The sequence below is a fragment of the Balaenoptera physalus genome (genome assembly GCF_965194825.1).
Source record: "Balaenoptera physalus genome assembly, chromosome: 6".
NCBI classification, from domain to species: Eukaryota; Metazoa; Chordata; class Mammalia; order Artiodactyla; family Balaenopteridae; genus Balaenoptera; species Balaenoptera physalus.
The window spans coordinates 105,357,228-105,381,594 of record NC_138885.1 but is presented as its reverse complement, the minus strand read 5'-3'; the positions used below and the strand labels follow the sequence as shown (position 1 = coordinate 105,381,594).

Below are 24,367 nucleotides of genomic sequence, written 5' to 3'. Positions count from 1 at the left end.
ATTCAAATAACTTTTTGCTTTATCCATTTATGATCAGACTATGGGCTAATTTCCCTAATGTATAAGAGCTTGTAAAAATCAGTAAGGAAAAAATTCAACAATCTATTAGAAAAGACAGGCAAAGAACATGGGCAGACAGTTCATAAAAGGGAAGTAAAAACACTCTTAAATGTGAAAAGATGTTCACCCACACACAATGAGAAACTAAAACTGCAATGAGATGCCATTTTCATCTATCTAACTGCTAAGATAAAAATGTTTAAAAACTTGATGCTAGCAAAGGTGTTAGGAAATAGGCACCCTTACACATTCCCATTAAGACATAAAACTGGTTGTACAACCTTAACATGAGCAGCATCTATCAAAGTCACCAATACAGATAGTCTGCAACCCAGTCCTAATTTTATTCTCAGGACTTTCCCTCTAGCTTATTCACTGCAGGGTGTGCGTAATAGCTAAAGACTGGTGACTGGCTAGATAAGATACACAGATACGGGACAAACTTCCAAGATGATGAAGCAGTGTGCATTTGTGTCAATGGGGAGAAAAAGAAGAAATGCAAGTGCAAATATTTGCTGAATATGTATAGACTACCTATTTCAGGAAAGGTGAGCAAGAAATTGAAACTATTACTTTTAAAAAAGGTAACAGAGTGGCAGAAGGGAAGGATGAGGAGACTTCATCAAATAACCTTCAATACCTTTTGAATAGGAAACCACATTAAATATATTATTTTTAAAGAAATGAAAAGTAAGGGTGAGAAAGCTATCTTGATCTTAAACCCAAAAAATTAATAGGAAGAAAAAATTTGCAGGGTTAAGGATAAAAAAACCATAGTAAAGAAGGATAAATTAGAAGGGTGTCAGTATAAAGGAAAGATTAAATATGGGGAAAAAGAGACAAAATAGAAGAGCAAATTACTGTTTCAAACATGAATTGCACTAACCTGAAGAACACAGTAGTTCCCATTTTTCTTTTTAGAAAGTAATTTCAAAGCTTCGTCTTCATATCCCGGGGCAATAATACCATCAGATACCTATATGTGTATTAAATATTAATTTCTCTTTTAAAAAATTAGAGAACACCGCTTAAATGATCTAGAGATAATTATCTGTCGTAAATAACGCAGTGGCAGTTTCTGGTTTCTGCCTCCACCAGATAACACAAATACTATACTTGGAAAAGGTAAGTCTATGCTAGAATACAACTTTCTACAGCTGATCTTATCTCATTGGCTGTCCTTTTGGTTGTCTGTTTCAATTTTAACCAAGAATATATGAATGATTCGCTGTAATACATGTATCTTAGGAAGAAAAATGATTTTTTACTCTTCTGTTCACGGGGTGGTTTTGTGCTAGAAAGAGCATGTTCTTCTAATTCTGGCTCTGCCAAAACCTGGCTAAGTGACCCGAGGCAAGGCAGGCTCCTCAACAGCAAGAAAAGCGGTCAGAGGAAATCAGATTTAACACGTTATAAAGACACGAAAGTCATAGCTCACACCCCAAAGCCTCGTGCTGTAACCTGTAACGCAGCATGCCAGCTCCACGGCAGCTGGGGAAGGTAGGGGTGATGGTAAGGATCCCTAAAGCAACTAAATATTGTCAAGTCACAGGCCCTGTTAGCCTTAACTGCTAACTGTTTATTTCCCTCCGAGGCACCTAAGCTCCTTCATTCTTCTTCTCTATCTCCCCAGCCCCACCCCCACCTTTTCGGAATGCCTGTTTGGTACTCAATTGATGGGGGTTAGTTTTTTAGAGTAGTTTATAATCCCCCCCACTATACAGTCTCCTTCATTACAGACCTAATGAAAGTTTACAGCCAGGTTCATTATTACATCACCATCCAAGATAGCATCCTCTATTCTTCAGAAACAGTAACTCTGGCATTAAGACAATGACTACTAGAAAATTTTAAAGAATTAAATATATAAAAGTTGATCACATTAGCCAAATACAAATATTATAGGTTATGGTTTCAATAAACACCATGAACAAATTAAGCTCTACTTAGTTATGCATGGGACAAGATACAGAATGTCCACTAACCTCTCTAGAGATAATTTTGGCAGTAGGGACATCACAAATATCAGATAATGCAACAAAATCACCAAAGGAAGACATCCTATCAGCCCCTGTAAATAAAAATTAAAATGTAGTATTTATCACAGATTATCCATCCTTATACAGAAAAAGGTAATGTTCAACAAACCCCAATGTGATCATACAAAATCTAACTTGACTAAGATTTAAACAATAGATTAATAAGTCATTTAACTGAAATAATCAATAAGAAATATTCTTTCATTTTACCTCCTAGAGCAACATTCAGCAAACTTTTTCTGTAAAGGGCCTGATAGTAAATATTTTTTAAGCTTTGCGGCCACGTGATCCCTGTTCCAACTCCAAGACTGTGGTTAGCAATCGGCCACCGACAATACTATGTGGCCCTATTCCAACCAGACTACATTTACAAAGCTAGGTGGTGGGCTGGATTTAGCCAATGAGCCAGTTTGCTAACCCCTGTTGTAGAAGGTAAACCATGAGAAAGTGTCTCAATAATCTCCCATTAATTTTACAATAATATTCACAGGTTATTAAGCTCATGAATTAGATACTTGTGAATTATATAAAATATAACTTTAACCAAATTCAGTGTACTTAAATAATCATACAATTTAAATTTAGCAATACAAATGCATTCAATAGCCTAATCTGAAACTTCACGCACCAAATTCCAATTGTGCTTCCCTTTATTACATTAAATACTAAAACTAACACACACTTTTATAAACAAATTTATTCCAAGGCTCTCATAGAGTCATTCTGAAGTATTAAGAAAAACAAATTAAGATAATTTGACATCCTATAACAAAACAAAGGATATTACTACTTTAAGATAAAATATTGCTTTTCCTCTCAAAAAAAAAAAAGAACAGAAAAAGCGCTATTATTCTTCTGACCTCTTGCTCTTGCATATGCAGTGGATATGGGTGTGAGGGTTTTGTACATATCATAGACCATGCAGACTTTGGCTTCATCTTCACTGAGTGGAACTCCAACAGCAGCACCTGGTATAGAAAACCATAAATAAACCAAAAATCTCAAGTTACTACTTATCAATTCCTAAATCAGGACATTTTTCTAAACATCTAGTCTAAAACATCTAGTCTATATAGCATAATTTCTAGTGCTTGGGCCAAATTAAACAAAAACCTGTTTGGCCAGATAATTAAATGCTAAAAATATAACTGCAGGGGAGGGTGAGGCGGGGGGAATCTCTTCTCCAGCCTCTGAAAACAGAGCCACTGTCTTGAGTCTGCCAGCACCAGGCGTGTGTATGAAGCTACTTTACTTCATTACTGACTCTCTGCCCTGCTTGATATCACACACCGTTTATTTCCCTGCCACTCCCGTTGTTTTAATATCCAAAAACTATCTGAGAACTAATTATGTGTTGAATTGTCAGTAGGTGATATAAATAACTAAGCTGTAAAGCTGACTTAAACATAGAAGAAAAAAGGTCTCTCATACAATGGCCTTAAAAGTTAAAAGTGCCATAAGAACAACTTCTTTATGTCTACTCAGTTAAATTTGCAACCATGTGGAAAAATGTTTAGTTTAGTCATACTGCATTAAGCAATATCACTTTTATTTTCTAAAACATGTTTCCACTACAAATAAAACTATTATCTGACGTTCCTGTCTCATAATAGTGTTACATATTATATATATGTAAAAGATATGTGCGCATGGTATTGTTATCAGATTTTATCCAGTTACTACATTGATATTATTATTAACAAGAGTGGTTTCGGACTGCACAGAATGTCTATATTCGCTTTTGAGTCTTGTCAAACTTCCAAAAAGTTTTTAAAAAAGTGTATTTTGAACAGTTCCAGAGAATCCCAGAGTGCAGTGCTTTACCTGCCGGGCTGACATGTTTGAAAGAGGCAGCGGCTGGAATGCCTAAAGCTTCTTTGAGTTCCTTCACCAGCTGCCAGGCATTCAAAGCGTCACACAAGTTTATAAATCCAGGGGCTCCATTCAAAACTACATATAAAAATATAAATACACATTAACAAGCCAGGTCAATAAGATCAGATATGTGTACATTTCCTAGAAAAATTTTAAAAACACATATATAAAGATTGCACAAATATGTTTCAAATAAAGTAAAACGAAGAGGCAAACAGATATACACGAACATACAAGAACTTGGTGAGACTGAATAAAGCACCTGAGTCTGAGCCCATCTTAACAAACACACACACACCACAGAGGTGCAGGAACACACACGTGTGCACACACCACTGGTAGACCAAAGCCAGCCAATCCACAAATAAATCAACAGAGAATTCAGGAACAGGAAAAAAGTATGACTAGACTAGTGATCAACAGGGATCCACTTCAGTACAGAAATAAGATCAAACAACTGTGGCAACTTTACTGTACAATTTATAGTATAAAATTTAAATTGTAAGTCATGTCAGTTTAAGAAATAATGTTACAAACTAAATCAAGAGTTTAGTGGGTGGGAGGGATGGAGGGAAAAACGTGTGTTGGGTTTCTCTTCTTTTATACCAGACTCGGTAGACTCAGCCTAAAGTTGAAATGCAGTTAAAAAGGAGACTACAACTTTTTCACTGCCTATTTTCTTAACAGCGGCAGGATTTTTAAAAGCCAAAATCTTGTGAATAAACATTTATAAGAAGTTCAGCGCACACACAAAACTAGTGGGCCACTAATTAAAAACAACTTCATAATTTCATTTCCTTTGTGTTATCTTGGATAGCAGATAGTTTTAAAAGCAAAACCTTGCCAAACATCTACTGAGTGCCTACTACAATGTTAGGCACTGTTCTAAGAACTTGGGATATTATCAGTGAATAAAACAGTCCCTCCCAAATTACTGTCATCGACAACCCTCTTAGATAGCCTCATCCAACAGAGGGCAGACAGCAGAAGCAAGAAGAACTACACTTCTGCAGCCTGTGGAACAAAAACCACATTCACAGAAAGATAGACAAAATGAAAAGTCGGAGGACTTTGTACCAGATGAAGGAACAAGATCAAACCACAGAAAAACAACTAAATGAAGTGGAGATAGGCAACTTTCCAGAAAAAGAATTCAGAATAATGATCGTGAAGATGATCCAGGACCCTGGAAAAAGAATGGAGGCAAAGATCGAGAAGATGCAAGAAATGCTTAACAAAGACCTAGAAGAATTAAAGAACAAACACAGACGAACAATACAATAATTGAAATTAAAAATACACTAGAGGGCTTCCCTGGTGGCGCAGTGGTTGAGAATCTGCCTGCCAATACAGGGGACACGGGTTCGAGCCCTGGTCCAGGAAGATCCCACATGCCGCGGAGCTACTAGGCCCGTGCGCCACAACTACTGAGCCTGCGCGTCTGGAGCCTGTGCTCCGCAACAAGAGAGGCCGTGATAGTGAGAGGCCCGCACACCGCGATGAAGAGTGGCCCCCACATGCCACAACTAGAGAAAGCCCTCGCACAGAAACGAAGACAGAACACAGCCATAAATAAATAAATGAATAAATAAATAAATAAATAAATAAAACTCAATCCCATTCCTTCCTTCCCTTCCTCCCTCCTTCCTTTAAAAAAAAAAAATACACTAGAAGGAATCAACAGCAGAATAACTGAGGCAGAAAAACGGGTAAATGACCTGGAAGACCGAATGGTGGAATTCACTATCATGGAATAAAGAAAAAAGAATGAAAAGAAATGAAGACACCCTAAGAGACCTCTGGGACAACATTAAATGCAACAACATTCGCATTATAGGGGTCCCAGAAGGCGAAGAGAGAGAGAAAGGACCCGAGACAATATTTGAAGAGATGATAGTCGAAAACTTCCCTAACATGGGAAAGGCAAGAGCCACCCAAGTCCAGGAAGCGCAGAGAGTCCCAGGCAGGATAAACCCAAGGAGAAACATGCCGAGACACATAGTGATCAAATTGACAAAAATTAAAAACAAAGAAAAATTATTGAAAGCAACAAGGGAAAAAAGACAAATAACATACAAGGGAACTCCCATAAGGTTAACAGCTGATTTCTCAGCAGAAACTCTACAAGCCAGAAGGCAGTGGCATGATAGATTTAAAGTGATGAAACGAGGGGCTTCCCTGGTGGTGCAGTGGTTGAGAGTCTGCCTGCCAATGCAGGGGATGTGGGTTCGAGCCCTGGTCTGGGAAGATCCCATATGCCGCAGACCAACTAGGCCCGTGAGCCACAATTACTGAGCCTGCGCGGCTGGAGCCTGTGCTCCGCAACAAGAGAGGCTGCAATAGTGAGAGGCCCGTGCACCGCAATGAAGAGTGGCCCCCGCTCGCCGCAACTAGAGAAAGCCCTCGCGCAGAAACGAAGACCCAACACAGCCAAAAATAAAATAAATAAATAAATAAATAAGCTTTCATAAAAAAAAAAAAAAGTGATGAAAGGAAGGAACCTACAACCAAGATTACTCTACCCGGCAAGGATCTCATTCAGATTCGATGGAGAAATCAAAAGCTTCACAGACAAGCAAAAGCTAAGAGAATTCAGCACCACCAAACCAGCTCTACAACAAGTGCTAAGCGAAATTCTCTAAGCAGGAAACACAAGAGAAGAAAAGGACCTACAAAAACAAACCCAAAACAATTAAGAAAATGGTAATGGGAACATACATATCGATAATTACCTTAAACGAGAATGGATTAAATGCTCCAAACAAAAGACACAGACTGGCTGAATGGATACAAAAACAAGACCCACATATATGCTATCTACAATAGACCCACTTCAGACCTAGGGACACATACAGACTGAAAGTGAGGGGATGGAAAAAGATATTCCATGCAAATGGAAATCAAAAGAAAGCTGGAGTAGCAATTCTCATATCAGACAAAATAGACTTTAAAATAAAGACTATTACAAGAGACAAAGAAGGACACTACATAATGATCAAGGGATCAATCTAAGAAGATATAACAATTGTAAATATTTATGCATCCAACATAGGAGCACCTCAATACATAAGGCAAATGCTAACAGCCATAAAAGGGGAAATCAACAGTAACACAATAATAGTAGGGGACTTTAACACCCACTTTCACCAACGGACAGATCATCCAAAATGAAAATAAATAAGGAAATGCAAGCTTTAAATGACACATTAAACAAGATGGACTTAACTGATGTTTACAGGACATTCCATCCAAAAACAACAGAATACACTTTCTTCTCAAGTGCACACAGAACATTCTCCAGGATAGATCACATCTTGTGTCACAAATCAAGCCTCATTAAATTTAAGAAAACTGAAATCATATCAAGCACCTTTTCTGACCATAACGCCTTGAGATTAGAAATCAATTACAGGGGAAAAAAATGTAAAAAACACAAACACAAATACATTACTAAATAGCCAAGAGATCACTGAAGAAATCAAAGAGGAAATAAAGAAATACATAGCGACAAATTACAACGAAAACACGACAATCCAAAACCTATGGGATGCAGTAAAAGCAGTTCTAAGAGGGAAGTTTACAGCAAGCAATACAAGCCTACTTCAAGAAACAAGAAAAATCTCAAATAAACAATCTAACCTGACACCTAAAGGAACTAGAGAAAGAACAAATAAAACCCAAAGTTAGTAGAAGGAAAGAAATCATAAAGATCAGAGCAGAAATAAATGAAATACAAAGAAAGAAAACAAGAGCAAAGATCAATAAAACTAAACGCTGGTTCTTTGAGAAGATAAAAATCGATAAACCATTAGCCAGACTCATCAAGAAAAAGAGGGAGAGGACTCAAATCAATAAAATTAGAAATGAAAAAGGAGAAGTGACAACAGACACCGCAGAAATACAAAGCATCCTAAGAGACTACCAGAAGCAACTCTATGCCAATAAAATGGACAACCTGGAAGAAATGGACAAATTCTTCGAAAGGTATAACCTTCCAAGACTGAACCAGGAAGAAATAGAAAATATGAACAGACCAATCACAAGTAATAAAATTGAAACTGTGATTAAAAATCTTACAACAAACAAAAGTCCAGGACCAGATGGCTTCACAGGTGAATTCTATCAAACATTTAGAGAAGAGCTAACACCCATTCTTCTCAAACTCTTCCAAAAAATTGCAGAAGAAGGAACACTCCCAAACTCATTCTATGAGGCCACCATCACCCTGATACCAAAACCAGACAAAGATACTACAAAAAAAGAAAATTACAGACAAATATCACTGATTAATATAGATGCAAAACTCCTCAACAAAATACTAGCAAACAGAATCCAACAACACATTAAAAGGATCATACACCATGATCAAGTGGGATTTATCCCAGGGATGCAAGGATTCTTCAATATACGTAAATCAATCAATGTGATACAGCATATTAACAAACTGAAGAATAAAAACCATATGATCATTTCAATAGATGCAGAAAAAGCTTTTGGCAAAATTCAACACCCATTTATGATAAAAACTCTCCAGAAAGTGGGCACAGAGGGAACCTACTGCAATATAATAAAGGCCATATATGACAAACCCACAGCAAACATCATTCTCAATGGTGAAAAACTGAAAGCATTTCCTCTAAGATCAGGAACAAGACAAGGATGTCCACTCTCGCCACTGTTATTCAACATAGTTTTGAAGTCCTAGCCACAGCAATCAGAGAAGAAAAAGAAATACAAGGAATACAAATTGGAAAAGAAGAAGAAAACTGTCACTGTTTGCAGATAACATGATACTATATATAGAGAATCCTAAAGATGCCACCAGAAAACTACTAGAGCTAATTAATGAATGTGGTAAAGTTGCAGGATATAAAATTAATACACAGAAATCTCTTGCATTCCTATACACTAATGATGAAAAATCTGAAAGAGAAATTAAGGAAACACTCCTATTTACCATTGCAACAAAAAGAATAAAATACCGAGGAATAAACCTACCTAGGGAGACAAAAGACCTGTATGCAGAATACTATGAGACACTGATGAAAGAAATTAAAGATGATACCAACAGATGGAGAGATATACCATGTTCTTGGATTGGAAGAATAAATATTGTGAAAATAACTATACTACCCAAAGCAATGTACAGATTCAATGTAATCCCTATCATATTACCAATGGCATTTTTTACGGAACTAGAACAAAAAATCTTAAAATTTGTATGGAGACACAAAAGACCCCGAATAGCCAAAGCAGTCTTGAGGGAAAAAAACGGAGCGGGAAGAATCAGACTCCCTGACTTCAGACTATACAACAAAGCTACAGTAATCAAGACAATATGGTACTGCCACAAAAACAGAAACATAGATCAATGGAACAAGATAGAAAGCCCAGAGATAAACCCACGCACCTATAGTCAACTAACCTATGACAAAGGAGGCAAGGATATACAATGGAGAAAAGACAGTCTCTTCAATAAGTGGTGATGGGAAAACTGGACAGCTACATGTAAAACAATGAAATTAGAACACTCCCTAACACCATACACAAAAATAAACTCAAAATGGATTAGAGACCTAAATGAAGACTGGACACTATAAAACTCTTAGAGGAAAACACAGGAAGAACACTCTTTGACATAAATCACAGCAAGATCTTTTATGATCCACCTCCTAGAGTAATAGAAATAAAAACAAAAATAAACAAATGGGACCTAATGAAACTTAAAGGCTTTTGCACAGCCAAGGAAACTACAAACATGCCGAAAAGACAACCCTCAGAATGGGAGAAAATATTTGCAAATGAATCAACAGACAAAGGATTAATCTCCAAAATATATAAACAGCTCATGCAGCTCAATATTAGAAAAACAAACAACCCAATCCAAAAATGGGCAGAAGACCTAAACAGACATTTCTCCAAAGAAGACATATAGATGGCCAAGAGGCACGTGAAAAGCTGCTCAACATCACTAATTATTAGAGAAATGCAAATCAAAACTACAATGAGGTATCACCTCACACCAGTTAGAATGGGCATCATCAGAAAATCTACAAACAACAAATGCTGGAGAGGGTGTGGAGAAAAGGGAACCCTCTTGCACTGTTGGTGGGAATGTAAACTGATACAGCCACTATGGAGAACAGTATGGAGGTTCCTTAAAAAGCTAAAAACAGAATTACCATATGACCCAGTAATCCCACTACTGGGCATATACCTAGAGAAAACCATAATTCAAAAAGACACATGCATCCCAATGTTTATTGCAGCACTATTTACAATAGTCAGGTTATGGAAGCAACCTAAATGCCCATCGACAGATGAATGGATAAAGAAGATGTGGTACATATATATACAATGGAATATTACTCAGCCATAAAAAGGAATGAAATTGGGTCATTTGTAGAGACGTGGATGGATCTAGAGACTGTCATACAGAATGAAGTAAGTCAGAAAGAGAAAAACAAATATTGTATATTAACGCATATATGTAGAACCTAGAAAAATGGTACAGATGAACTGGTTTTCAGGACAGAAATAGACACAGATGTAGAGAACAAACGTAGGGACACCAAAAGGGAAAAGTAAGCTGGGGGGGATGAACTGGGAGACTGGGATTGACATATATACACTAATATGTATAAAATGGATAACTAATAAGAACCTGCTGTATAAAAAAATAAATTAAATTAAATTTAAAGAAAATTCAAACATTAATCTGTTTCTCTATACTTCTTCCAAACAATAAAATGCTCTTTGAATTAAAAAAAAAAAACAAATTACTGTCATCATGGAGCTTATTGGTGGAGTTAGAAAGGAAACAAAATGCGCAATAGAATTATACAATAGAAAATATTAAGTATTTACCCAAATGAGTTGAAAACTTGTGCCTACACGAAAACACGTACACAAGTGTTTATAACAGCTTTATTCATAAACTGCCAAACAGCACCTTACATTCTTGATGTCTTCAAAAGGTGAATGGATAAACTGTGGTTTATCACACACAAGGAAATACTATTCAGCAATAAGAGGTAATAAGCTACCACACAAGGAAATATTACTCAGCAATAAGAGGTAATAAGCTACCAAAAGACACAGGAGGAAACTTAAATGCATATTGCTAAGTTAAAGAAATCACTCTGAAAAGGCTATATACTATATGTTTCCAACTATATGATACTGGAACACAGCAAAAGTATAAAGACAGTGAAAAGATCAGTGGTTGCTAGGGGTTAGAGGGGTGGAAGGGGAGGAGTTTTTAGGGTGGTAAAACTATTATGTAGGAAAATATCATGGTGAATACATTATACGTTTGCCCAAACCCGTAGAATGTACAACATATTCTGAATCTAAACTATGGATCTTAGTTAACAATAATGAACCAATATTGATTCATTAATTGTAACAAATGTACCACACTAATGCAAAGTTTTTAACAGGGGAAACTGGGGGAAGGGGGACATATGAGAATTCTTTGTACTTCTGGGAAATTTTTCTGTAAATCTAAAACTGCTCTTTTTAGGGGACTTCCCTGGTGGTCCAGTGGTTAAGCCTCTGCACTTCCACTGCAGGGGCATGGGTTAGATCCCTGGTTGGAGAACCAAGATCCCGCATGCCGTGCAGTGTGGCCAAAAAAAAAAAAAAAAAATTAATTAAAAAAAACCCAAACAAACCTGCTCTTTTTTTTTTTTTTTTTAAAGATTTATTGATTGATTGATTGATTGCTATGTTGGGTCTTCGTTTCTGTGCTAGGGCTTTCTCTAAAGCAGCAAGCGGGGGCCACTCCTCATCGCGGTGCGCGGGCCTCTATCGTGGCCTCTCTTGTTGCGGAGCACAGGCTCCAGACGCGCAGGCTCAGCAGTTGTGGCTCACAGGCCCAGTCGCTCCGTGGCATGTGGGATCCTCCCAGACCAGGGCTCGAACCCATGTCCCCTGCATTGGCAGGCGGATTCCCAACCACTGCGCCAGCAGGGAAGCCCCAAACCTGCTCTTTTTAATAAAACTAGTTGGAAATAAAGTTACCTCAAGCAAAAAAAAAAAAAAAAAAAAATTACTGTTCTCATGGAGCTTATGTGAGAGGCATAGAAGAGACAAAATAGGCAATAAACAGTAAACAACAAAAGTAAAATACCTATAGGACATACAACATGCAAAAATTAAATGAGACATCTTTTATAAAACTCCCCCATCTCCCTTTTTTTTTTATGTAGTTTAGACTAATTGTGGTAAGTAGGAGAAAACTTGGCTTCTGAAACATTTCAGTTAGTTAGAATAACCCCTTCAAATTATCAAATTTCCAAAGACACTAACAACTCTTTAGACACAAGTGCTATAGAGAAATGTTTAAAGTTGTTTAATCTATTAAACAGTTGAAACAAAACAGAACTCTTCTCGTTTCCAATCACAAGAAAACCAGTCATTAACATCACTCTCACGCACAAACACACACACACACACACACACACAACTCTAGGGCTGAGTATACGGGCTTGGGCAGTATTAGAAAAGATTCAAAATATATCTGAGGCAAAGTAGTAATAGCCCTTACCAACTGTCAAGAGCAAAGAAAAGAGTATTTTAAATGCTCCTTAAACTTCCTGCACTGCTTCTCTCTCCTCCCCTCTCTCCGCTGGTAACAGGGAGCAAACAGCACCAATCTACCAATGTGCCCTCTGAGCTTGCCTTCTCAGTGCCTGAAGGAAGCTGCCCGTGCTCTCACCCAGGGCAGCCCCCCACCAACTTCAACCCTCCGAAGTCTTCACACCTACAACTCTCTCCTCTGCCCGCTGGACCCACTCTTCCCTTCTACCAGGGAGTAGGACGTGCTTGCTCATTAGATCGTCCACCTTAACAACAAAACAGAACCAAAAACTGTAAAACCCCTCTCATAACTCTACAAATCCTTAAGCCCTGACTAATTTCTCTGTTCAAAGAATTATCTTTATCATTCTTCTTTCCTAACCTCACATTCCTATTTTGGCCCATTTTAACTGGGCTTCCAGATCCATCATTCCAAGGAAACTGTGTGTTTGTAACATTCCCAAATCAAATAGCCACTGCTCTCAGCAGCATTCCGACTGGTTGAAACTCTACAGGTTCTCCTCTGATGGTTCTCCACTGCCACGTCACGGTTTGGTCCTGACCGTCTTCTCCAAAATTCAGCCATCCCATCTTGCCCTACATCTTCAAAACCATCTACACACCAGAAATTCGAATCTGTATCTTCAACTTGACTCCTCTCCAGAACCCTGGATTATCTCAATATTTTTTGTTCACAAGTCCCACTGACAGCTCAAACTTCAGGCAACTATAAGAGGTACTATGTAATTTACTTTATCTTCTAAAAAGTGAATCACATCTGATACAATAGAGACAAAGACACACACATCCAGACACGGCAAACGGTGCCACGTAACGCTCAGCTTTTACCTGTGATTGGGAGCTTGGGCTTCAGGGTATACAACTGGGCAGGAGTTTGATGAGGGTTCATTCCATACCTCAAGGGCATCTGAGATATTCCTTTACTATATTCTTTCCTGAAGTAATCTGAAATTGCTTCATCATATTGTGCCGTATGAGTGAAAGCCTAGAATAAGAGTTAAGATTTGTGAAAATACCCGCAGTATTTCTGAAAGTGAGGTAAAAATGGTTATAAGTAGTATATGTCAAACTACAACCCACAGCCCACACACATGCCTGTGTAGGAAAGACACCAAGTAATAATAAATAGCACAAAGAATTATTCCCTTTCCATTTCTCTTTCAATCTTTTGACAGACTACCTCTCTGACAGTTGGTCTCTGCATTTATAACAAAAGGATAGCAGCTCCAAGCAGAACCCTGGAGGGTGATGTAGTCTGGTGAGAACTGAGTACTGTTAGTTTTGCAAACACTGCACTAGATAAAAGCGTGTCCGCACCTTCAAGGCTAACTGGCGTCTTGTCTCCAAAGACGTGTCTTTGCTGTCGGAGCCCTGCATCTCTGAGGACACAGCCGCATAGTCCTCTGGTTCACACACTACTGTCACTCGAGTGTGGTTTTTGGCTGCCGCTCTCAGCAGGGTTACTCCCCCTTTGAAGAACAAAAGACGATTTGCATTTTCGTATCAGTTTCACCTCTTTCAAATCAAGTCACTGTACGCATACTTACTTCTACTATAATTCTTGCCTTAAAAATAAGAGAAAAGGGCTTCCCTGGTGGTGCAGTGGTTGAGAATCTGCCTGCCAATGCAGGGAACACAGGTTCGAGCCCTGGTCTGGGAAGATCCCACATGCCGCGGAGCAACTAGACCCATGAGCCACAACTACTGAGCCTGCGCGACTGGAGCCTGTGCTCCGCAGCAAGAGAGGCCGCGATAGTGAGAGGCCCACGCAGTGCGATGAAGAGTGGCCCCCGCTTGCCACAACTAGACAAAGCCCTCGCACAGAAATGAAGACCCAACACAGCCAAAAATAAATAAATCAATTTAAAAAAAAAAAAAAGAGAAAAATAAGCCAGATGAATCTCTACACAGAGAAAGAGCTCAGAAAATACAGATGAATCAGTCATCCCATCTGGGGGCAGCGACTATTTGCTAGGCCCTTAACAGGGAACATCCAAGAGTCATCTTGTTTACAGTGTAAAGAAGTGTCTCCTCCAGCAGTCTTCAAATATGGTTTTTCTGACTTACCAATATCAATTTGCTCAACAGCCACTTCAACAGTTACAGCCGGAGAAGCCACCGTCTTTGCAAAGGGATACAGATTACAAACGACAACTCTAAAAACAAAGAGGAATTCAGCTGTCACTAAAAACTCAAACTTCCATGGTTTACACACCTCAGTCAGTAGCTGTTAACATGACCAAACCCCTTAAGACCTAAAATATCAACTGTGAGCCTGACGTTTTAAAGTTCTAAAGTTACTTTGAAACATCAGGACCACCCACATTTGCAAGAGCATAGGTATGCAGAAGGGGCTGTAGTCAGCAAATGCTCTCAATACACATTATTCCCTCCAAATCATATTGCAATGTTGCTGCTTGGGTAACCTTAGCTACCCACTGTCCTATCAAGCCATCAAAATTTAAAAACAAAATTTTAACTGAAATAAAATACAAGGCTACCGATAATATCCTCAATTTGGAATGTGATCGCCATTATTTACGACATTGGATTTTACACTCTATTTCCAGCGGATTGTGTAAAATGATGAAAAATGATAGGTCATTCTAAAGGGGAAAGATTTGTTTTGTCTTCAGAAAGGTCATACACGATAACGGTAAAAGGACAAAAGAGTAATTTAAAGGACAGACCTGATCTAAAATTCACCACCAGTGAAACAGAGATCCACCCCTAGGGCTGCAATGTGAGGAGATATGTGGGCTGGTTCCCCAGTGAAATAAGCACAACTGGTAAAAACTAACAAAAAAAGAAAAACAGAAGGGGGGGTGGTGGGCAACACTTCCCAATGCCTGATACTAAAACCAGACAAAATGTCGCAAAAAAAAAACCCATTAACAGTATCTTATGAATACGGACCAAAAAGTCCTTAACATACTACCAAATTGAATCCAGTAAAATATAAAAAGAAGTACACACCACAGCAAAGTATGGTTTATCCCAGGACTGTAAGGTTGATTTAATATCTAAAAGTCAATTGTTGTAATAGCTATGTCAATAAAATAAAGGACAAAAACCACCTGATTATCTCAATAGATGCACGGAAAGCATCTGATAAAAACTGAACTCATTCATGATGGAAACACTCAAAAATTAAGAATAGAACTTGCTCAACACGATAAAGGATATTTTAAAAAAAAAACCCACAGCTAACATCATACTTCAAGGTGAAAGACTGAAAGCTCTCCCCTAAGATCAGGAACAAGACAAGGATGTCCACTCTCACCACTTCTACTCAACCCTATACTGGAGGCTCTACCCTAGTCAATTAGCAAAGAAAATGAAACAAAAGGCACCAAGATTGGAAAAAAGTGATGTTATCTCTATTAGCAGGTGACATGATCTTGTATATAGAAATTCCTAAGGAATTCACACAGAAAAATCATTAGCACTAATCAGTAAATGAGTTCAGCAGGGTTGTAGGATATAATCAATTGAACTTATACACACTAGCGAGGAACAATCCAAAAGTAAAATTAAGAAAACAGTTCTACTTACAATAGCATCAAAAACAAAAACAAACAAATTTAAGAATAAATTTAACAAAAGACTATGACTTGTATCTTAAAAAGTACAAAACAACGTTGAAATTTTAAAAAATCTTTAGAAAGAGATCCCATGTTTATGGACTGGAAGACTTAATACTGTTAGGATGGCAATATTCCCCAAATTGATCTACAGATTCAAGATAATCCCTACAAAAATTCCAATGCCCCTTTTTGCAGAAATGGGCAAGCTGACCCTAAAATTCATATGGAAATGCAAGGGACCCTTGCAAATACCCAAAACAATCTTGAAAAAGAAGAACAAAGCTGGAAGACTCACACTTATCACTTTCACAATTTACGGCAAAGATAATGGCGTGGTGCTGGCATAAAGGAGGTATAGATCAAGTGTACCAAGATCATTCAATGGGGAAAGAATAGTCTCTCCCACAAATGATGCTGAGACAACTGGATAGCCACATACTAAATAAAGCTGGACCCCTACCTCACACCCACATATAAAAAAAGTAGCTTAAAAGGAATCAAAGACCTAAGCATAAAAGCTAAAACTAAAGAACTCTTAAAAGAAAATATAGGCATAAATCTTCATTATTTTGAATTATGAAATGGTTTCTTAGAAATAACACCAAAGGCACAGGCAGCAAAAGAAAAAATACAGGTAAGTTGGATATTACCAAAATTTAAAACTTTTATGATGGTCAAAGGATACCATTAAGAAAGTGAAAACAATCCACAGAATGGGATAAAATGAATTCTTACAACTCAATAATAAAAAATAACTCAATTAAAATGGGCATCTGAACAGACATTTCTCCAAAGGTATACAAATGGCTTATGCTCATGAAAAGATGCTCAACCTCATTAGGAAATGCAAATCATAATCACAATGAGATACCACATCACAGGATGGTTAGAATCAAAAAAATCAATAACAAATGTTGCTGAGTATGTAGAAGTGAGAACTTTTGAACGCTGCTGGTGGGAATGTAAACTGATGAAGCACTTTGGAAAATAGTCTGGCACCTCCTCAAAAGTTTAAACAGTTACCAGATGAACAAGAAATTCCATTCCCAGGTATATACCCAAGAGAAATGAAAATATATGTCCACATAAAAATTTGTACATGAATGTCCATAGCTGCATTATTCATAACATCCAAAAGTGCAAACAATCCAAATATCCATCAACTGATGAACTGATAAATGGGAGTATATCCATACAATAAATTACTCTTCAGCAATAAAAAAGTGAATTGATATATGCTATAACATGGATGAACCTTGAAAACATGCTAAGAAGCTAGTCACAGAGGACCATATATTATACAATTACACTGATATGCAATGTTCGTGTAAATCCATAGAGACAGAAAATAGACTGGTGGTTGCCTAGGTTGTTGGGGGAAATGAAGAATGAAAGTTAATGGGCAGAGTTTTTTGGGGGGAGGGTCAGGGTGGGAGGTGGGGTGATGAATATACTCTAACATTAACTGTGGTAATAATTGTACAACTCTAAATATACTAAATTACTAAACTACTGAATTATCTACTTTAAATTGGGGAATTGTATGGTACATGAATTAAGATGAATAAAGCTGTTATACATATGTATTAAAAAGAAACAGTGAATATCATTATGCAAATAACTACGTTACTTATATGTACGACAATTTAGATCACAACTTCCTAAAAAAGCAAAGGTTGTTTAAGCATAATTATGTATTTTAGCAATATAAATTTGGCAAAATCAAAATGTTTACCCACATACGTCACAAAGGTCCTCAATAAATGTTTATAGTAAGTGATCAGGAAACTAAACCTAATGCTAACCTTGATCTTTAAAAAGAGACACCAGATTTGGCTTCTTTGTCTTTGATTCCTAATGTATTAAAAGTTCAACTTTGGGGCTTCCCTGGTGGTGCAGTGGTTGAGAATCTGCCTGCCAATGCAGGGGACACGGGTTCGAGCCCTGGTCTGGGAAGATCCCACATGCCGCGGAGCAACTAGGCCCGTGAGCCACAACTACTGAGCCTGCGCGTCTGGAGCCTGTGCTCCGCAACGGGAGAGGCCACGATAGTGAGAGGCCTGCGCACCGCGATGAAGAGTGGCCCCCACTTGCCACAACTAGAGAAAGCCCTCGCACAGAAATGAAGACCCAACACAGCCAAAAATTAATTAATTAATTAAAATACTTATTAAAAAAAAAAAGTTCAACTTTGAGTTTTTACCTTATAAGACTGAAATCAAGCCTGGCCATGTCAGCAGTATCTTCTGGGATATTACGAGCCAAGATGCCTAATTTAACAAAGTTAGAGTATTAGGTTCAAAAAACAAGTCAGAATAAGGTACTTCTTTCCAACATGATCCCATCAATCAAGTTAAAGCCCCTAGCATTGCCTAATTAAGAATACCAGACAGTACAAAACTCAGATTAGTGGGTATACTTAAAAATTGTTTGCATCAGTTCCTGATTCCCTTTTTCTTGAGCAACAAAACATAAAAGGAATTTTCATATAACTGTTGTCAGTTCCATCACTCCATGTACTCCCATAAATAGTGAAGCATTTTGAAAGAACTCCTCTGAAAGTCAGTTACACTGTGATGCTTTATTCTAAGTTTGGAATCATCATAAAAGTTTTTTCACACTCTAAAATGTAAGTATTTTCATTAACTCCAGCAGGAAATATCACACTCTAACTTATTTATCAGGCCAGGACTAATAGCAAGCAGAGGAATCCATCAGGTAATAAAGCAAACCAGATTTTAAACAGGTTCTAATGTGTTATGAACTTTAGCAGCACATGTGACAAAACCAGTATAACCTCACAGATAATTTTTTTTCAGCTATGACCTGCCTTTTTCCTTATCCCTTTGTTTATTCTACAAAGTAACTGAAAACCACTGATTGTTTTAAATTGAAGGTATCAACCACTTACCAGCATGGACTGCAGGATGCAAGGTTTTCACACGCCCCCCTAACATTTCAGGAAATCCAGTTACCTCAGAGACATCTCTGAAAACAGATAAACAGAATATTGCTAGTGCTTCTGCTGAGTTGTCATTTTACATTTTACACCATTCCAAAGCCTCTTCCAACATTTTTTCAGAGCCTGGATTTTCAGAATTCAGAAAATGAATCATAAGCCATACTAATGAAATATTAAGAAATAAATTCAACTCACAAGTAATTTGGCAATATACAACAAAGTATTAATATTCTAATCTCAGAAACAGACTAAAGAGAAAGCAAGGATTTATTTTTATGATTAAACAAGCATAAAGACAGCAAAGTAAATGAGTGGGGCAATAAAGATTGTTTAGTAAAGTGATGTTGGTATTAGAATAACTGGTTAACACTATGCAAATACAAATTCCGAATCAAAAGTTTGAGCACTTTAATAAAAGTACCAAAATTAAGTATGTGAGGAATGCTTTCAAAACATTGAACAAAGGACTGATCTATGTAAATTTAAAAACTTTTTACTCAATACATGAAAAGAAAATGTAAGCTGGAAAAAGATAATCACAAAATATGACAAAGGGACACATAAAAGACAGCATTTAAATATCGATCCATATCACCAAACTTACCTGAACCCTCTCTGCCAGAATTTACAAGCAAATTTTTAAAAACCCACAATATGTGAAAAAAGCAAGAAGCAAGACCATCTATCTTCTGTATGAGCTATGAAATAAAAAAATATGCTTATAAAAACACTGGAAGGAAACACATCAACATGTTGAACATGGTTACCAGAGATGCTAAGAGAAGAGAGACTGACTCTTAAGAGTTGAATTTTAATGATGTCTACAGTTTCACTAAAGAGCCAGTCAAAACAGATCATATGCATCCTGCAAATCACAACCTCCTTCTTGCCCAACAGACAGTCCACCTAAATTAATCTGTTGTGGCTGAGGAGGGCTCTGAAATGAGGACTCTGGGGGGTCCCAACTCCTTACTCTGTAAATATGAACAGAAGTTACTAAATTTCTCTGGGCCTCATCTTCCTCTTCCACAAAGGTGGTTAAGTAGTTTACCAATCTCACAGCCTGGCTGGGAGGAGTAAATAACGTTATTTTACTCAGTGCTTGGAATACATTACTTTCTGGTCAACGTCATCACACTAGGTTCTGATTGGACTTAACTTAGAAAGCAAGTTGTGCCTTACCTGACTGCCAGACCAGCATCTCTGAGAGCTTTTGCAGTCCCTCCAGAAGCGATCAGATGCAAACCCACAGAAGCTAGGTTCCTGGCAAATTCCACAAGGCCGGTTTTGTCAGAGACACTAAATAAGGCTGAAACAGAAAACATTTCTCATCACTCGCTGTACATTATATTCCTCAAGGCCGGGAAGCGGGGGTTGTATATTGGGGGCAGTCGGGAATCTCAAGGCCCTCACTACCCAGACCTTGACCCGGGGCCGGGTCTGCCGCCAGCGAACCGCACTACCGCGGGCCGGGGCCTAGCAGACCGCAGCGCCGCCTCCCACCCTGCCGGGCCCACGCAGCTCCCGCCCGGCCGCCGCCATTGCCGGAGTTTAAGGTCGCCGCGTGACACGGATGCCGATGGCGCGGCACCTCCAGGGCGCCAAGGGGCTCACCGAGCTGGCCGGGTGCCATGGCTGCAGGCGGCGAAACCCCAGGGAGCGCGGGGCACAAAAGCGGAGACGCCACGTGCGGAGGGGAGGGGCGGTGCGGCCACAATTTATGCCGGAAGGAAGCGGGGCGGACCCGGTGGGCACCTGATCCGTCACGTGACCCAACCCTCCCCCTGTTCAATTTCAGACGCGGAATTGGAGCCTCGGGTCTGTAAGGGAATGCGGGGTGGGGTGCGGTGCAGCTGGCTTCCTAAATCCAGAACTGGAAGGGATCACCGCCTACAGTCTCACACTCCGAGAGTTGATTTGTCCCTGCCCTCAAAATGTGGTCGCCCCAAGCCTCAGGAGCTAACTCCTGTTGCCCAGGGCAGCCTGTCCCGGAGGCTGATCAAAGTGTCAGAAGCCCTGACGGAGGAATCAAGAAAAACACGAGGAAAAGTTCTTAGAGCAGCAAAGCTAGAAAGCATCTTGGCAATCATCTGCCTTCCTCCCGTTTCAATATATTAAAAAAAGTAAAACGAAGGCCTAAAGATTAAGTGACTCCACAGTTCCCAGAGGCAAAATGAAGTGAAATTGACATTCATTTGCGTTTTGGATTCCACACTATACAATAGCCTGAAATCTGCTTATGAAAGGTGGTGTCTTCTGGCAAATCGGTAAATATTTAACTCAAGCCTGGATGAGAGGAATGATAATGGTTGGGGTGGGGTCGAGGGGAATGCCATTTTTTATTTTGGCTGCGCCTTGAGGCTTGAGGGATCTTAGTTCCCCAAAGGGGATTGAACTCGGCTTCCTGCAGTGAAAGCACCGAGTCCTAACCACTGGACCGCCAGGGAATTCCTGGGGATGCTTTTCTTAATCCATGAAAAATAGGGAAAGCAAAACTGAACACATTCATTTCTTTTTGAAAATAACATCTTTGCCACAAAATATACACATGTTGCTGTCTAAAGAAATCTTTTAAAAATGTTCCTTGTTAGAATTATATTACAAAATAATAGTGCTGCCTATCTTTTATACTCTGTCTTGGGCTCACAGCTGCAGAAAAAAAAAAGTCGTCTCTTACCCACATGCTATTTATTTCTGTTTTTCCTCTTCTCCGATTTTTCCAGTCTCTTCTTTACTCCCCAAGGTGTATACCTATTGGCTAGAATCAAGGGCTGTATTTTATAACCTCTGAATATGTGAACACTTTGCTCTGAATATTTCTCACATTTCTAAGAGAAATATATTAAGATTATAATGGTGTCTTCAGAGTGTGTTTGCCAACTTTGAATTTAAAAAGACAAAGTTCATAGCTCGTAATAAAGGAAATTTCCCTGGCCAGTCACTGTAGGTTTTTATAGGATACAAAAAGCAGAAAATAATGCAGAGATTTAGTGATAAGAGGAAAATAAACAGCACTTAGGCACTGGGCATTTTTCCTGCATGTGAATTTCAAATATTTAATATAATAAATATTTATTGAGCCCTGTCTGCCTGCATGGCAGAAATACAGTGTCAGAAAGACAAAGATGAATATCAACTAATCACTGTTCTCAAGGAGCTCATGATGGAATGTAAGTGTAGCAACATAGTTAGGTACAACTAGAAAATACTAATAGAAAGAGAAAACATGGGATTAAACTGATTTTTGTAGAGGTCCTTTGGAATGCTGCCATATATACTAAAAAAGAATGAACTGTGGGTTCCAGACCAAGATACAACTCTCTTCATTTAATGATGTTTGCTAAGATTAGTTCTAACTAATCCTGCCATAGTGTTAAAGTTCAGACTTGATAACTATCTCATATGTTAATGGCAAGAGGAGTAAATGAATTTTTTACTAGCTTTGTGATTCTGACCACATCACTACATCTTTGAGGACTTTAGTTGCCATGTGTGTAATAAGGGCATAATATTTGTTCTGTAAGCTTCAGATTGTGAGATGCAAATTAATTTATTGAAAATACAAACTATAAAGTGACTAATAAGGGGAACAAAGAAGCATATTTCCTTCTTGGTTCATTCCCTTGATATAGTTGACCAAGTGTGTATCTCTCTGGACTTCATAGTATGCCCTCCTTAAAAATGCTAGCCACAAGCAAGCTAGTGTGTCAGAAATGAAACGAGAGATATTTTCATAAAGATGTGGATTCACCTTCTAAGGGTCTCTCACTAGCATTCCTGTTCCAGACAGACAGAAAAGAACATGCGTGCACTATAATGATTATATTTTCATTTCTTCTCTTCTTACTTCACACCCCTCCCAAAGGAAGCTTAAAGAACCTGAAATCGTCTTTATATATCTAAAAACATTTGATATGTTTATAAGTAATTTCAATTTCTCAAGTGTGCTATTATCTGTTTTTCTTCTATCTTGTTTATTCTTTGTGTAAACTTATCATTTCCTCCAAAAAGCCTCCATTCTACTCCCAAATCTGTGAACTCCTACTAGACTCTAAGGATTAGTAAGGCTGCTCATTTTGGGCCAACTTGCTCTAAGGGTTTACCACTCACATGGATATAGTCTGCCATATAAAGTGATTCCCAGGAGCTTGGATAATCGGATTAATGCATTAAGGATTATCAATAAAATTTCTCTCTAATCTACAGGTTAAACTATCTTATGACATATTAATGAATCTGAACATTTTCCTTGAAGGTTCTAGTGAAATAGGAGGGAAGGGGGGCAGAGCACAACCTTTAAAAGAATGACATAGCTTGAGGACATGACATAAACTGATTAGAACCAGATAGATCCAAGATGGCTAGACCTTGAGCTCACTGTAACACATCAGCAAGCAAAATGACACACCCATAGGCGCCATGACAGTTCCAAGGCAGACCATAAAGATCAAAAAGTGGGCGGTGGCCTAATTCCTAGAAATCCCCACTCCTTCCCCAAAATAGATGGAATACTCCTCCCACTCATTAGCCTGTGAAATTACCCACCCCTATAAAAGCTGACAACCCCCATACCCTGGTGCCATCTCTCGCCTTCTGAGCTGGCCCACACTCTGTCTGTGGAGTGTGTTTCTTTCTAAATAAATCCGCTTCTTACCTATCACTTTGTCTCTCACTGAATTCCTTCTGGGACAAGACATCAAGAACCTGAGCTTCATTAAGTCCTGAGACCAGGTGTGTGATCTCAGTTAAAAGACCGTGGGTTCAAGTCCCAATCTGAGTTGCAAGGTTTCACTAGGGGTGTTCTGAAATGTAAAGTTGGCAATAATACAAAGAATGAATTAGAAGAACTGTAATCAGAAAAACCACTTAAGAAATCACACAAACCCTAATCAAAGACCTAAAAGCATGGAAAAGAAGAGATTTATTGCAGAGAAAATCAGGGGTAAAACCTCCAGCACATGGAGATGAACTGCATAAGAGAAACATGAAGTGGAAAGAAATAAGGGAGGCTCCACCATTTCTAGCTTGGCCATCTGAGTTGCTGTGAAGCAAATCACTAACATTAGAAAAAAGAGAGAGAGAGAGAGAAAGAACAGTTTTGGTGTGTGTGTCTATTTTTATTTGAGGTCAACGTGAGCATTTGGGTAAATTTGCATTTCTGTTACCAAGGCTGTTGCGCCAGATCCTACCGCGGCCCATCCCTCGAATGGAAACCAATTATTCTTATATTCTTATATAAT

At 38.5% G+C, this 24,367-nt stretch overlaps 1 protein-coding gene across 1 annotated transcript in view; it reads right to left on the bottom strand.

Annotated features, from left to right (window-relative positions):
• The window catches only part of ATIC (5-aminoimidazole-4-carboxamide ribonucleotide formyltransferase/IMP cyclohydrolase), a 32,045-nt gene extending 11,151 nt beyond the window's left edge, over positions 1 to 20,894 (bottom strand). Inside the window, exons 1-11 of the mRNA XM_082467476.1 lie at positions 20,742 to 20,894; positions 20,310 to 20,436; positions 19,077 to 19,153; positions 18,369 to 18,435; positions 14,646 to 14,734; positions 13,896 to 14,047; positions 13,407 to 13,563; positions 3,924 to 4,049; positions 2,960 to 3,067; positions 2,046 to 2,131; positions 947 to 1,036 (exon numbers count right to left, since the gene is read on the bottom strand). Of these exons, the coding sequence (XP_082323602.1) occupies positions 947 to 1,036; positions 2,046 to 2,131; positions 2,960 to 3,067; positions 3,924 to 4,049; positions 13,407 to 13,563; positions 13,896 to 14,047; positions 14,646 to 14,734; positions 18,369 to 18,435; positions 19,077 to 19,153; positions 20,310 to 20,436; positions 20,742 to 20,760 (1,098 nt within the window). The 5' untranslated portion in view covers positions 20,761 to 20,894. The remainder of the gene's footprint in view (positions 1 to 946; positions 1,037 to 2,045; positions 2,132 to 2,959; positions 3,068 to 3,923; positions 4,050 to 13,406; positions 13,564 to 13,895; positions 14,048 to 14,645; positions 14,735 to 18,368; positions 18,436 to 19,076; positions 19,154 to 20,309; positions 20,437 to 20,741) is intronic.
• Positions 20,895 to 24,367: the final 3,473 nt, after the last annotated feature.